The 13,592-nt window shown below is 40.7% G+C and overlaps 1 protein-coding gene across 1 annotated transcript in view; it reads left to right on the forward strand.

The window, feature by feature from the left end:
- The first annotated feature begins 4,795 nt into the window (after nt 1-4,795).
- Nucleotides 4,796-13,592, forward strand: part of MDFIC (MyoD family inhibitor domain containing) — a 47,280-nt gene continuing 38,483 nt past the window's right edge. Inside the window, 3 exon segments of the mRNA XM_052668464.1 lie at nt 4,796-4,899; nt 4,901-5,151; nt 5,523-5,675. Of these exon segments, the coding sequence (XP_052524424.1) occupies nt 4,811-4,899; nt 4,901-5,151; nt 5,523-5,675 (493 nt within the window). The 5' untranslated portion in view covers nt 4,796-4,810.

Consider the following 13,592-nt stretch of genomic DNA (forward strand, 5'->3'; position numbering starts at 1 on the left):
TATTCTAAATTTATTAAATCTCTATGTATTCCATGTTCCTACATTTTGTATTTAGTTAGCCACAATTTTTAATCCATATTCACTTAAACTGCTTAACTATCCTGTTAACTCAAGAGATGGTGTTGTCCATCGCTTATCTTTGCGGAGATGATCTGTAACGTCAAAAGAAATTCCAAATAATCTTGAATGCACTGAAGAGTCTGAATAGCCTTTGAAGTGTTTGAAGCATTCACTTCTGCTGAATTTCAAGTTTCTTCTGAAGAATTAAATAAGTTTTTTATTAAGGTGCAATATTAACTGCAAAGTGAAAAGCTGAGTAACTGAAAAGAATATATGCAAATAAATTATATGTTGCAATCCAGCAGACTTAGTTTTAATTGAATATTGAATATTTCTTCGTGACTTATTTGTAGGAATGTAATAGATTATAGTTGCCGTTTTGTTGTGATGAAACGTCATTTTGCAGGCCTCAATACATGATCTACTACTTTTTCATGTGAGATCTATTACTTGCCTGAGTGAGCCACTTGCTTGAGCTTGCTAAGCAATAGCTTAAACTACCATAAACCATATCATGTGATGTGCTTCGCCCTAAGTAGGATAAAACTTGCTGAGCTGCATTCATCATTCATACAACTCCTTCGGTTTCACTAGAGTTACATCAGGAATAATTCTTCTAAATATATTTTGTTTCATTTTACAATTTATCAATTTTAATGAAATCTTTGCTATACTATTTCACAGAAAATAGTTCATTATAAATAGGAAATCAGCACAGTGAAGAAGGATGTATCTTGCCTTGCCTTGCCTTGCCTTGCCTTGCCTTCCCTTCTCTTTCCTTTCCTTTCCTTCCCTTCCCTTTTCTTCTTTTCCTTTCCCTTCCTTTCCCTTCCTTTCCCTTTTTTTAAATTCATATTTACTTTAACTGTAATTCTAATTGCCAGCTTGAGTCTGAACAAAGCAACCATTAAGCCTCACATTCTTTTTCTCCCCACTGAGAAGTCCATCCCGTGGCAGAGAAACATTAGGCCTGGGCAAGAATCATTTATGGTAGAAAGACTTCTTCCTCCAAATGGCAGAGTGCAGCATTACTGGAATTAATTGCTTCTCTGCATTTCTTGACTCCATTTCTGATTGTGGAAGGACTTAAATCTGTATGCATCCAATTTCATTTTGGCATCCTAGTGTTTATTTTTCTCTCTGTGCTCTATGGAGATGGATTTCCTTGGAATAGAAGGGATTGGTTGCCCTGCTATGACCAGCCGATGTTTAAAGTGCTGTCAATCCCACTGTATTTCAGTGGTTGTGTTTTAGGGAGTACAAAACCTAATCTAAAACAATCTGCAGGCAGAATCCAGCTATTTGTGGCTTCTAAAGACATTTTGGAGAAGGGTAATATACAAACTAGGCCATGAAAACCAAGAACCCAACCAGTTCAGGCACGCTAATATCCTTCAAATTGCCCTTTAGTGTGTTTCTTTTCTGCTGAACTTCTTATATTACAAATATTCTTGATTTCAATATAAATTAAAATGAACTTTTAAACTTAATTTGAAATGCTGTTATTTTATAACATAGCTTATCTTTAAAACAAACTCTTTTTTTTATCCCTCTCAACTATAGCGGTCTTTCCATTTTGGTGTTGCCACACTATAAAATATTTAGGGCAGAGAGCCTGCCAGTATCCCACTAGTGAAAATAGTTGTGAGGTTTAAAATAATAAACATATGCTAAAAATACTTTTTACAAAATTGAGAATTATGCTTTTAAGTACAGGAGAAAGATGATTTGAGCTCACAGGTACTAAAGTACTAGCTATCAGTCATGGATTTACAATTTTTGATCATCTTTCAGAAACCTGAAAGTTACATGGAACGTTAAGGACATAAAATCTTTGCACTTTCCCCTGCTCTTGTTGACAGAAGAAAGGCAACATCTGTATAAGAGTAATCTTAAGGAAATAAAGGTATGGGGAGCAAATCCAGGCAGCTACACCTGTACCGATCCAACTATTCAACAATCGCTCCTCTTTACCATGTAAGCAGTAATATTTCTTTGAAGCTACACACAAACCTTCTGCAGCATTGCTGAGAAAAGTAACTCTGCTAGCCAGAACTTCCTCCTTAAGAAACCGATATTCAAAAAAATTCAGACTGAAATTCTTACTTGGAAAACTCAAGCTAAAATACAGCTTAAGGTTTTAACAATGTAAGTAAAAATATCCTAAAATTTGGAGCAGTTTATTTTGGGATGTAATGGATTTAGTTTAAATAACAACTTGTGTCTTTCTAAAATACTTTCACTTAGTAATGAGCCTTATTTTGGTTGGAGGTGATATCTATTTTATGTCTTGTGTGGAGGTCAGTTTTGTCCTGAAGACATATGACTGTGTTTTGCATTTTGTGCACTTTTAATAGGATTTTGTTTTCCAGAAATGTTCAATAAGGAAAGAAATGCAGAGAAGGCTTTTAGAAAACTTTTACCTGACTACAAACCATACTTACTGCATTAAAAATGTTTTGAGCTTACCTTCACATTCACCTCCCAGATCTGCCATTATGATATTGAAAAGCATACCTGAATTTTCTAATCTAGCAATGAGGTGGTGGAGTCACCGACCCTGGGGGTGTTCAAGGAAAGACTGGATGTTGTGTTGATGGGCATGATTTAGTGGGAGCTATTGGTAATAGGTGAACGGTTGGACTGGGTGATCTTTTAGGTCTTTTCCAACCTTGGTGATTCTATGATTCTATGATTCAATGAATGAAAGAGTGCAGTGGAATAGTGCAACAACCTGTACCCTGACTCCTGTAGTAAGATCTGTTGCGTCTCATGTTTGTAACATACTTGAGGGGCTGCTGCTGTTAGGCTGCCCACTCCCTCAGAAGTTTTAATAATAGTTAAACTTTAAAAAACAGTATGAAACAATCAGTTTAGATTAGCAGTGTTAGGCTGCCAGGAGTGTGCCATATTGTTGGCTTCTGCCAATGAACTTTGCCTACCTGCGGTATCTCACTAACAGTGACCACATCTGGATCTATCTTTTCACAATCAGTAAAACAACTGTGGTACAAGCAGCACCACAGCTTTTCAGTGTAGTTAAATGTGTTGCACAGTATTTTTAATGTTATTTCAGTGAACTGAACTTTTTGTATATTGAATTATCTGAACTTGTTTTATTTGATTTTACTTGGGCTTATTGTACACTGTATCAGTGGCAGTATGGCAACATCATCAGAAGATCCAATTCAGCTCATTCATTTGGTTGTTTCAATCTCTATATAGGCGGCTACCTTCAGCAGAACCTTCACACAGTGAGTTCATGTCATCATCTTTCTGAAAAAGATAAACTGAACACCAAGACATTCACCATGTGTGTGTTATAGATAAGGTTAAAAAAAAATCAACCGTAAAACCTGCATGGTATCTGCTAGATAGACACGTATTATCCAATGAAACATTTTGAAGGCAGGGTGTGGCCGGCTAAATTGTTGCTCCTCCCACTGTTCTGTGCTGTTTCCCAGTTTCAGAGGGAAAAACACAGGCTTGGACGTTGAGGATGAGTCATAACCGCTCTTCTGCTACTGACTCACTTGTGAGTTTGAGGTAAGTCCTTCTACCTTATGCCTGAAGTGCTCTGCCTCCAGGGCAGCGAGGAGAGAAGCAGCTGTTGTATACTGGTGCTGTGGAAAGTTATGCAATGTTTTCTTAGATGAGAAGTGCAGATATTGATACCCACATTATTATTATGCAATGCAATATAAGTTTGTGTACACTAAATGGAATTTTTACTTGGCTTCTTCTGTACATAGCGCACTTTTTTTTCCATTATATCATGAAAAAGCTTAAAGAAATATTACATTGTACCAAAGAACATCTTAGTTTACTGAAATACTTAAAAATGATCGTATTTCTCGGCAGAAAATATATAAACCTGAAACAGCATTTCTTATTAGTTGCATCACACTTACCTCTTGCACCAATAGTGACCAATAATAAAGCTGAACAGTGATGGCTTCTGCAATTAGAAGAGGCCCTAAAGTGGGTGGTGTCCCAAAGGAAATGGCTCCTACTCAGGTATTTACACTGTACAGTCAGTATGCGAGCATTGCAGGAAAATGCTCAGCTTTAAGAAAACTCTTAGTATCTGACCACATTACTTAGTACTTATGATATCAGAAGCAATAACCATCAGTTCTCTTTTCCCATGTTAGGATGCAGCCAAATTTATAACTTGGCTATTTTTAATTCCTAGTTCCAACTTCCTAGAAGGTACCTGCTTGTCCACTGTGATGGGAGACAGCAGTAAAGCATCTTCACTAAATCATGCTAGAATTTCTATCTTTTAAAGAAATTACAGACTAAAGATGAACATGTAATGAGAGAGGTGTACCGAGCTGCAGTAGGATGTGCAAGGTATTTTAATGTACGGGTACATTGGTGCATAGTGGCAACACTCCATAGTGTGGGCAGCAGCAGAGCATAAGCCAACCAAACCAATTGGTGTAATGGGAAAGAAATGTGTTTAGAGAACCACAGGTAAGGCTGCTAGGCAGGTACTAGCGGAAGGAGTGGTTTGCTCTCTGGGTTTCTGCAGCTGAAAAATACTTGTCCAGTCCTTCCTCCTCACATACCCGTGCTGTGAGCAGAGGCACACAGGCCAGGACAGGTGTGAGGGGCGGCAGGCCGGGCAGGCAGCAGAGCCCACAGCCCTGACCAGGCTACCAGGCTGCCCGCTTTCTGAGGCGCCACGGGGTGAAGGGGAACAGTAACCACCGCAACGCACAACTTCTGAGGCAGCGGCTGCACCATGAGAAGTGCCTCAGCCAAACCCTACAGCTGCAAGCACTGTCCAGGCATGAAAGCCTTCCTTTCAGGGTGGTGGTGGTTGTTTTTTTTTGTTTTTTTTTTTTCCTTTCTCCCTATTTCTGCCTGACGGGTTTCAGCCTCCCGGGGACTTCCCGTGGCGGGAGGCCCGGCTGGGGGCGGGGGGCGGCCCAGCCCGCGGCCCGGCGCTGGCGGGCGGCGGGACACGCACAGCGGCCGCCCCGAGCCGCGCTCGCCGCCAGCCGGAGTGGGATGTTTCATCGTCCGGAAATGATGGCAAAGCAGTGACTGCGGCGGCGGGGGGCCGGCGGGGGGCGAGTGCGGGTGCGTGAGTGCACGCGTGTGCCCGGGGGAAGGCCCGCGGGACGCGCGAGGCGGCGGGCGCCGGGGGAGCGGGGACGCGGAGGGGGGCCGGGCTGCGCGGCGGAGCGGGAGGAAATGCGGAGGTAGGGCGCGCCACTCCGCGCCGCGTGGGGCCCCGCGCCCTCCAGCTGCCGGGCCGCCGCAGCCGCCCTCCCCCTCGCCCGCGGCCGCCGCCCCCCGGTCCCGCGGGTGTCGCCGCGGGGGGCGGACGGCTCTCCTGGCCGCGAAGTTGCCGCCGCTTCGTCGCTGTCCCTCCGCGGTCCCGCGCCCCGAGCCGTGAGTTTTCTGCGTAGAACGCGCTAACGAGTCCTTTCGCGTGCTTGTTCCTGCAGGGTGGCGTGTTAGTTCGGCTGGAGGGAGTGCAGGCTCTGCGCTACTCGGTGAGAGCTGGCAGATGTCCCAAGTGAGGGAACCTCTTCCTCCAGGGCCTGAAGGGCCAGAGCGGGCTCCGAGTGACGGCGGCGCTTTGATCTCGCTCCCTCGAGGTGAGTCGCTTTAAAGTTTCTCGGTAATTGTTGCGCCTTTTATTTGAATGATGCGTTTACTGACTCGTTCTGTGGGTTTTAACCCCTCGCTGCTCCCCTCTCCTGGCCCCTCTTGGGTGTACCTCTGTAACACTTTCACTACCCCGCCTTTATTTTTTTTAGCCAGAAATATTCTATGTAAAAAACGCAAAATGGGAAGAAGTAAAGGATGCACTGATGTCAGCGCTGCTTCTCACTGCTTGAAAAACTGCAGTCACTGAGAGGCAGATGCTGCTCCTTAAAACCGCCTCCTCATTGCTCAGCTTTGGCGTTCGCTTTTTGGAGCTCTTTGCCAAGCTCTTCTCAGCCCTGCAGTGAGTTGAGAAGGGCCGTCCTGGGCCAGCATTGCTGTGCAGGTGGGAGGGCACACTCCTGTTTCTCCTCTTAGTTTATGTTGGTGCTGCGCCTAATGCCTGTTTATAGACTGTTCACATGTTTTGTGTTTACTGCTCAACTGTTCTTCAGAAGCGTGTTCATCATAGCGAGAAATTCTTCAAACTGTGTGCAGTTTGCACTTGCACAGAGTATATTGATGCTCTGATCACCTTCATGTAGAGGAGTTTGACAAGGTGTTCTGTAGGTTGTCCTCAAAGCAGGGCAGTGTGTTTGCCTGCTGAGTTCTGGCCTGTGAAGATGAGACTTATTTCTTTTCTTGCATTTACAGCTACTGCTTTGTTTTTCAGAGTTCTGACAGCAGTTTTTTGCCTCTGAAGAACAGACAAATAAGGTTGTTCAAAGGCTGTGACTTTATACATAAGAGGTTAAGTTAGCAGAGCCTGGTAACTCGGTTGTGCAACAGCGGATTAAAGATGCAGCCTCTGCTTTTGTAACGTGGAAAATCAATAGCTGTGTGAAATCAAAGTTGAAGACTCATTTGAGAAACCAGAAAGTATCTGCAGCAAAGTTTTTTTTTTTTTTTAAAAAAAAAAAAAAAGTCTGGCAGGGAGACATATTAAATTGGCTTATACTTATCTTATTGTTTTGGGTTTGTTGTTTTTTTTTTTTGTCCTGGAGAATGACTCATAACTTCTAAACAGTAAAAAAAAATAATAAAAGAAGATTAGATACAGAAGATCAGGCGGAACAGAACTCTCAGAATCACGTTTTGTCCAGAAAAGAACAGTATTTGTGATACATGTTTATTTTCCACACTTTTCTCTGTCATGTGATCCAGTGGCCACCCTGGTTAAATGAATTGTGTAGGCCATACATCAGAGTTAGGGGAGTTTCAAGCCAGTGAGCAAAGTAGCCTAGAGAACAGTCTTCTTAGAGTTCCACTTTGAATTGTGTTTTAACTATGAAATAAAGTTGTATATGGTTCAGTTTCCATAAGATTTTCAATACCTGCTCTTTCTTCTTACGGAAAGTAAGGAGAAGAGCTGCGGCCTGCACACAGACAAGTTCTGTGCAGAGCCTGAAAGGCACAGCTTCAGCTCAGAGCTGTCAAAGTGAAAGGTTGTAGAGTGACTTTCAGGGATCACTAAGGTACATAGTAGTGTAATGTGTTGACTCAGGTTTGCTCACTGGCCACACCTTTCAAGGCACATGCTCAGTTTTAAGGGACATGCATAGTTCACAGAAAGATAAAGCCTTTTTCATTTTTTTTTACTCAGTTCAGCATTGAGATGTGCCTTTTTAAAAAAAAAAAAAATTCTAGTGAACTTAGATTTAAGGATAACTGTGGATATTTGTTGCTTTTTTCAAGTCTAATTCTGCTGGGGAAATGGGGGTGGAAAGAGGAAGAGGTGAGTTCATAACATTTCCAGTCTATATTCCAGCATTTCTGTTGTCAGCTTTGCAGTGTGTGGTTACAGGGTTAGGTAGTTGAGATATTCCAGGACTGAAGATCTCAGATAATATATCTGGAACTTTCAACACCCTGCAGCACTTTCTGTACCATCCCACAGGACACGCAAAGTATACTGACTACTGTAGAATTTGGGGACAATTGTAAAAGCTGTGGCTGAAATTTTCATTATTTCTGAAAATGGGCTAGAGTTGTAGTAAGTTGAAATAATTATTAATTTACTTGGAATCATGTCCTAATAGATAGCTGATGATTCCTTATGTTTACAATGACATCTTTTGGTTTGTGTCCACCTAGGAATAAAAATTCTTTAATCAGAAAAAAATAATTTACATATAGCAAAGTTTTAAGCACACCCTAATGAGCAAGAATTTCTCTTTGATAGCAGCATACTTTAACATGTGTTCTGTATTTGTCTACCTGCTGTAGATATCTTGCATCCTGAGAACAAACTTCTGTTTTCTTCTGAAGTTTGGTGAGGTGTCGTAAAAAAATCCAAATTTCGAGGTGCTTGTTTTGTTTGCTCTCATAAGTGTTCAGATGCTGAAACCTGACTGTTCTTTTTCATAAAAGGAAAAGAAACTAACTGAACTGTAAATACTCAGCAAATAACTATGCTACAATGTGGAGGAAACAAACAAAAGAACTTCACTTTGGATTGAGATTCAGCTTGGCCTACAGAGGTGGCATTCTCTGACTTTCTCAACTTGAGAGAACATTCATGCATTGCCTTAAGCGATAGATTCTCTTATCTTCTCCACTGCCACTGTTCTTTTTCAGTTCATTTTATGATTTAACACATATATAAATATTTCTGAGAATCTTTGGACTTTGCCCCTCCATACTGTGAGAGATAGTTGATGAAATAGTGCTCTTTTTTGGCAATATCAATATTCGGTTTCAGTCTTTAAACTATTATCTGTGTGAAAAGTGTGCAGCTGAAAGAGGATGACAGATTTAACTTAATTTCTGTGAACACTGGGTTTGTGTTTTGCCACGTCCTTGCAGAAGCGTAAGTGTAGTTGTGAGCTGTTGTTCAAGATTTTGCTCACGTCATGTCTGCTTTTCTGGGCTCCATAGGCTTTAGAATCAAAATATGACTATATCTACCTGTGTGCAGTACAACATAGTCAGAATGCATAGTGTCTATATCAGTTTACTTTGACTGTGATCAAGTATTTTCAGCACTGGCAAATGCCAGAATAGTTCAGCATCTCTAAGCAAGGAATTTGATGATTTGTGACCAGCAGCCTTTCTGCTTTAAGGAGAACATTCTGTATATTAGAGGTCACACCATGGTTATTGCTTGGACTATGGGTAGACTTCTTCCATTAAATCCTCTGCATTTGAATAAACCAGAGAGTACAAGAGAGAACTTTCAACAAACATGGAACTATATTTTGGGAATCAAGCCACATTTTAAAAGATGCAACAGTATCATTTATGAAGTATTTGGAATGCTTCTACTTTTGCCCATTATCAACTGACTGAGTAGAATAACATGTCAATTAATATTTAACTTTCTGAATTTACAAACAATCTAAAGAAATGAAGAAAAAAAATGATAACCACACAAACTATTAGAAATTTCTAATAGCCATTTATACAATGGAAATCCATTAGGTTTCTTTATTAGGTGATGGGTGTGTATGGCTGACTCTAGTAGAAGTACTAAGAGATTCTGTAAGTGGCTGTTCTCTCCTGTGCAAATCACGTCACTGTTGCTGAGTGGAGATGCAGTTACGGTTTGGTGCCTGAAGAAACCATATACAGCAGTATTAGTTCATTCAGAACCTCCATCCAAAAAATCACAAAAACAGTGTTCTCTTCTTCAGCGATGTGATTCAAATCCCTTGGTATTCTGTGTCTTCAACTGTTTTCATGACCAGGAGCACTACAGCGCTAGGTAAGATGAGGTGACAGAAAACTCACTCTGGGAACGTCTTGAAGCAACACCTATAAGTGTCACTGTGACTGTTGCACTTTACTAGCAATGCCCCAATGTTGAGAGTAATGGATTTTCGTTTTAATAGCTAAGTTATACACACAAATTGCTCAAACCTAGGAAGGGTTTGCTCTATTTGAATTTCTACTTAATGTGAAGAGAGTTTAGAGAATCTGTGTTAATTAGTTGTATAGTTTTCTGTCAGCAGTAAAGCATTTATTAAACATTACTGACTACAGTACCTAAAACTTCCAGAGTTGTCTGACTCTAGCTAGTCATAATAATACACTTCTGCTTTCAGTTTCATGTGCATGCAGTTCCAGTAAAGTGATTCATGTCTGCATGGGTGTGATAGACTTGTATTTCACAGAGCTGACTGTTAAAGTCTTGCATCAAATTTGAAATATTTTTGTTCCATCTCATAGGCAAGCTTTATATTGCAGTCATGTTTCTCAAATTCTATTTCAGACCTTCAGAAGTTAGGCTTCACTTTAAAACACTTGATTTTTCTTCCTGTTAAGTAGTATCCAGCGATGACCATGTCTGTGCTAGTGTTTTCATTTGGATCAGTAGTGCTGTTTTGAACTGAACATCCTGTTCACCCCTGCTTTGATTTGCTTTCTTGGGGAGTGACCTGGGCTGGATTCTTTTTAAACTAAACAATCTGGAAGATGTACTGTAGGATTGTGCCTGATGCACCCTAGCCAAGAAATGATCTCGAGACTAGAGTACTAGCGTAGAGTGTGTAGGTCGCTCCAAAAGTAATGCCTCCTATTTATTTCTGTGGATTTACAACGGAGACAAAGAATACAGTGACACTAGTTGATACAGAAAAGTCTCAGCTAAAAAATGATGTTTTTCAACATAGTCACCACCATTAACTCTTTATTTTCACTTGTGATGAATAAGAGCCTGCATGCTGTGCTCCTAAAAGTCTGCATCAGCGGAGGTGACCCACTGTCAGTGTCACCACTGCTGAACCACCACTCACTGCCTCACTGTGCTCACATCCACTGTTTGGTTTCCATAAATATTCATCAAGCATCAACGAATCTCAATGGACGCAATTTTTTCCACATGCAGGAATTCATTGACACACCTTTTCTTCATGCACCCTTCCATGTCAGACGCTGCTAAGGAATGTTGATGGGATGGTTCAATTCTTACTGCCATACCACCAACATTTGCCTCAGACATTGCGGGCTGATATAATAAAATAGGAGGCATTATTTTTGGGGCAGCCTTTATGCATCCCAGCAGTGTCATATCTAGGTGTTTAAATAAGCTTTACCTCATGCTTCCATCATTCTTCTGTCCTTATATAGTAATAGTGTTGAGTTACTCTTATTTCTGCATTCTTCATGGTGGTCAGCTATGCAAGTCCATTCTGCTTGTTCCTGCATCCTTGATGAGAATGATGCACTCAGGTTTCCAGAAGGCTTTCCCAGCAGCTGCTTTTACTTTATTTGGTGCTGCCTCCCATAGTGTTGGTGAACAGAAAATGAATCCCATAACAACAAAGCCTTTAGTTGTGACAGCTGCAGGATTTTTAACTTTTTTTGTCTACCACACCCCTGTATCAGTACGTGAACTTTGAACCAGTTTCTGAAGTCAAGTTTGTCATGTTGCAGTTCTAGCAATTTTCATCATTCAGCTTTTTGAAAGAGAGGGCTATATCAGTTTATGGTATTATGTGTCATATAATGAATAGAAATCGGCTGCCTGTGACAGTATGAGGTTATCTGACACACTCAATATGGGAAGTCAGTTTCATTTTTTTGCTTGTGGAGGGGTTGGATAGTACATAGTTTCTATGCATTAAGGTATGTTTCTATGTTTGATATCTCAGTCTTGCTGTAGCTGTGTTTGAACTCATTGGGACACATTTCTGTGTGAGCTCCAGAGAGACGGTAGGTGGTTGGAGACAGCTGGAAGGTAAAGATATGAATCGACAAACACTTAAAGGAGAGGTTGGTGTTTGTCAAAGACTGAGATGTGTCCTTCAAATGCATATCCTTTACCTGTTTTTATTTTGTGTTTTCTGTCAGTTTGCATGCTAATGAAACCAAAACTGAACTTAAAAATCAATATTGCAGTCATTTGCGACTGCAAATACAAAGATTTATTCCATGAAATATGTATGTATTGCTGTGTAGTTCTAGAAACAAATATAAAAAGATTGTGGTACAGTGAATTACTGTAGCATAAAACAAATTTATATATGCTTTAATAATTCCTAAGAGTTTATTCATTTATTTCACGAAACACATTTTTAGATGTGAATCAAGTTTTTAATTTTTATCTTGTCCATAACATAGATATGATTTAGATTGTTAATTGTCCCTTTGGCCTGCATGTTCCTTCTTTTCCTTATTTAAACCTTACATTTGCATTATTCCCTGCACAAGTAGAGTTTGTGCCTATGCTTATGTTCAGGATAAATCACAGAGTGATCTTTGTGGCTATCAAACCCACAGGGCTCTTGGCTAGGAGCTCAGTTCAGGGACTGCTGCTCGCCTAGAGGAGGCATATAGTCATCCAGGTTACTGATCAGGAGGCTGAATATGTCAGTAGAATCAAGTATCTGGATAAGAAGCCTGTGTTGCTTTTGTGACATAACCTAGAGTAACTTGGAGTGGTTCTGAGGAGAGATTGGATTTCCAAGCACAGCCAGATGCAGAACATAATGATTCTTTTCCTTCCATTATTTGAACTGTTAGGAAGAGCATCTGGTTTTCTTCTTGGCTGTCAGTTTTGAAGGTTAGTCACCGGAGAGTGGAAGAGTGTACTAGATTAAGCAGAAGCTAACATACCAAATAAATACTACATAAAATTTCTTAAGGCTATGCTTAATTAAAGCAGAGAAGTGTTACAAATTTATTTGAAAATACAGCGGAAAAATGACGTGCTTGACTGTGGCAATATCCAGCCATTAGTACTGGTGGTTGCTGCAGGTTTTATTAACCCTGTTCTGCCACAAGCATGGCACATCGGAGAAAACTAAGGCTTTTATGTGGATTTTTACTGGTCTCATGAATTCATTACCTTTTATAAAGTATCCATAGCTATTCTTACACACTTAAACCAAAAAATAATGACATCAACAAAATACAGACTCAAGATTGTTCTTGAGGCTGTTTTCATGTGTGATCAGTTGTTGATATGTTGTAGCTGCACTTCAAAAGGGATAAGAATAAAAAGAGAGATCCCATCATCAGTTGTTTCTTGTAAGGAAATAATAAAGAAATGCCTTTCTACTAAAATTCAGGCCTGGTGCACTGCAGAGAGAAAGAACAATTGGGACACCAGTATTTGTTTATTTTCAGTGTTCTGCACATCAGTTTTTTAGTAGTGTGAACTTACAAAAAAATACACACAACTTAAGGCACCATTCTTCTAAATCCTCACCACACCAAGTCTGGCAAGGGTGGAAATAGGTTTCTTCACAGCAGTCAGTGCTGTGTTTTGGATTTCTGACTAAAACAGCATTGATAACACACCAGTGGTTTTGCTGTTGCTGAGCCGTGCTTGCCTCTCACTTCGTGAGAGGCTGGGGGTGGGCAAGAGGCTGCCAGCTGGAATAGCTAGACTGAACTGACCATACCATGTACCCTCATGCTCCTCAGCAAGAACTGAGAGAAGGTTTTTTTGGGGGGATGTATCTGTTGCTTGAAAACCCGTGGGAGGTGGTGAGCAATTGCCTTTGTATCACTTGCTTCTGCTTTGTTTCTCCTTATCATCGTTTATTACTAGTATATTTTGACCCACAGGTTTCCTCCCTTTTACTCTTTCTGCTATCTCCCCCATGCCCCACTGGGAAGGGTAGGAGCAGCTGTGTGGTGCTTAGCTCTGACCTACCACATCCCTATGGAAGCATCTGACAGGAGTCTGGCTTCTCTGCTGGGTGATGAAGAAGTGGGAAGTAAAATATCAAATAAATGCTTAATGTCACTGGTGCAATTTTGAAGTTATTGTTAGGGACATTCATGGGGAAGATTTAGTACAAATTCAATAAATCAAAGAATAGTCACTCAGTTCATGTTGGACATGGTTTAGTAGGAGCTATTGGGAATAGGTGAACGGTTGGACTGGGTGATCTTTTAGGTCTTTTCCAACCTTGGTGATT

The sequence above is a fragment of the Tympanuchus pallidicinctus genome, unplaced genomic scaffold (genome assembly GCF_026119805.1).
Source record: "Tympanuchus pallidicinctus isolate F22 unplaced genomic scaffold, pur_lepc_1.0 scaffold8, whole genome shotgun sequence".
NCBI lineage: Eukaryota > Metazoa > Chordata > Aves > Galliformes > Phasianidae > Tympanuchus > Tympanuchus pallidicinctus.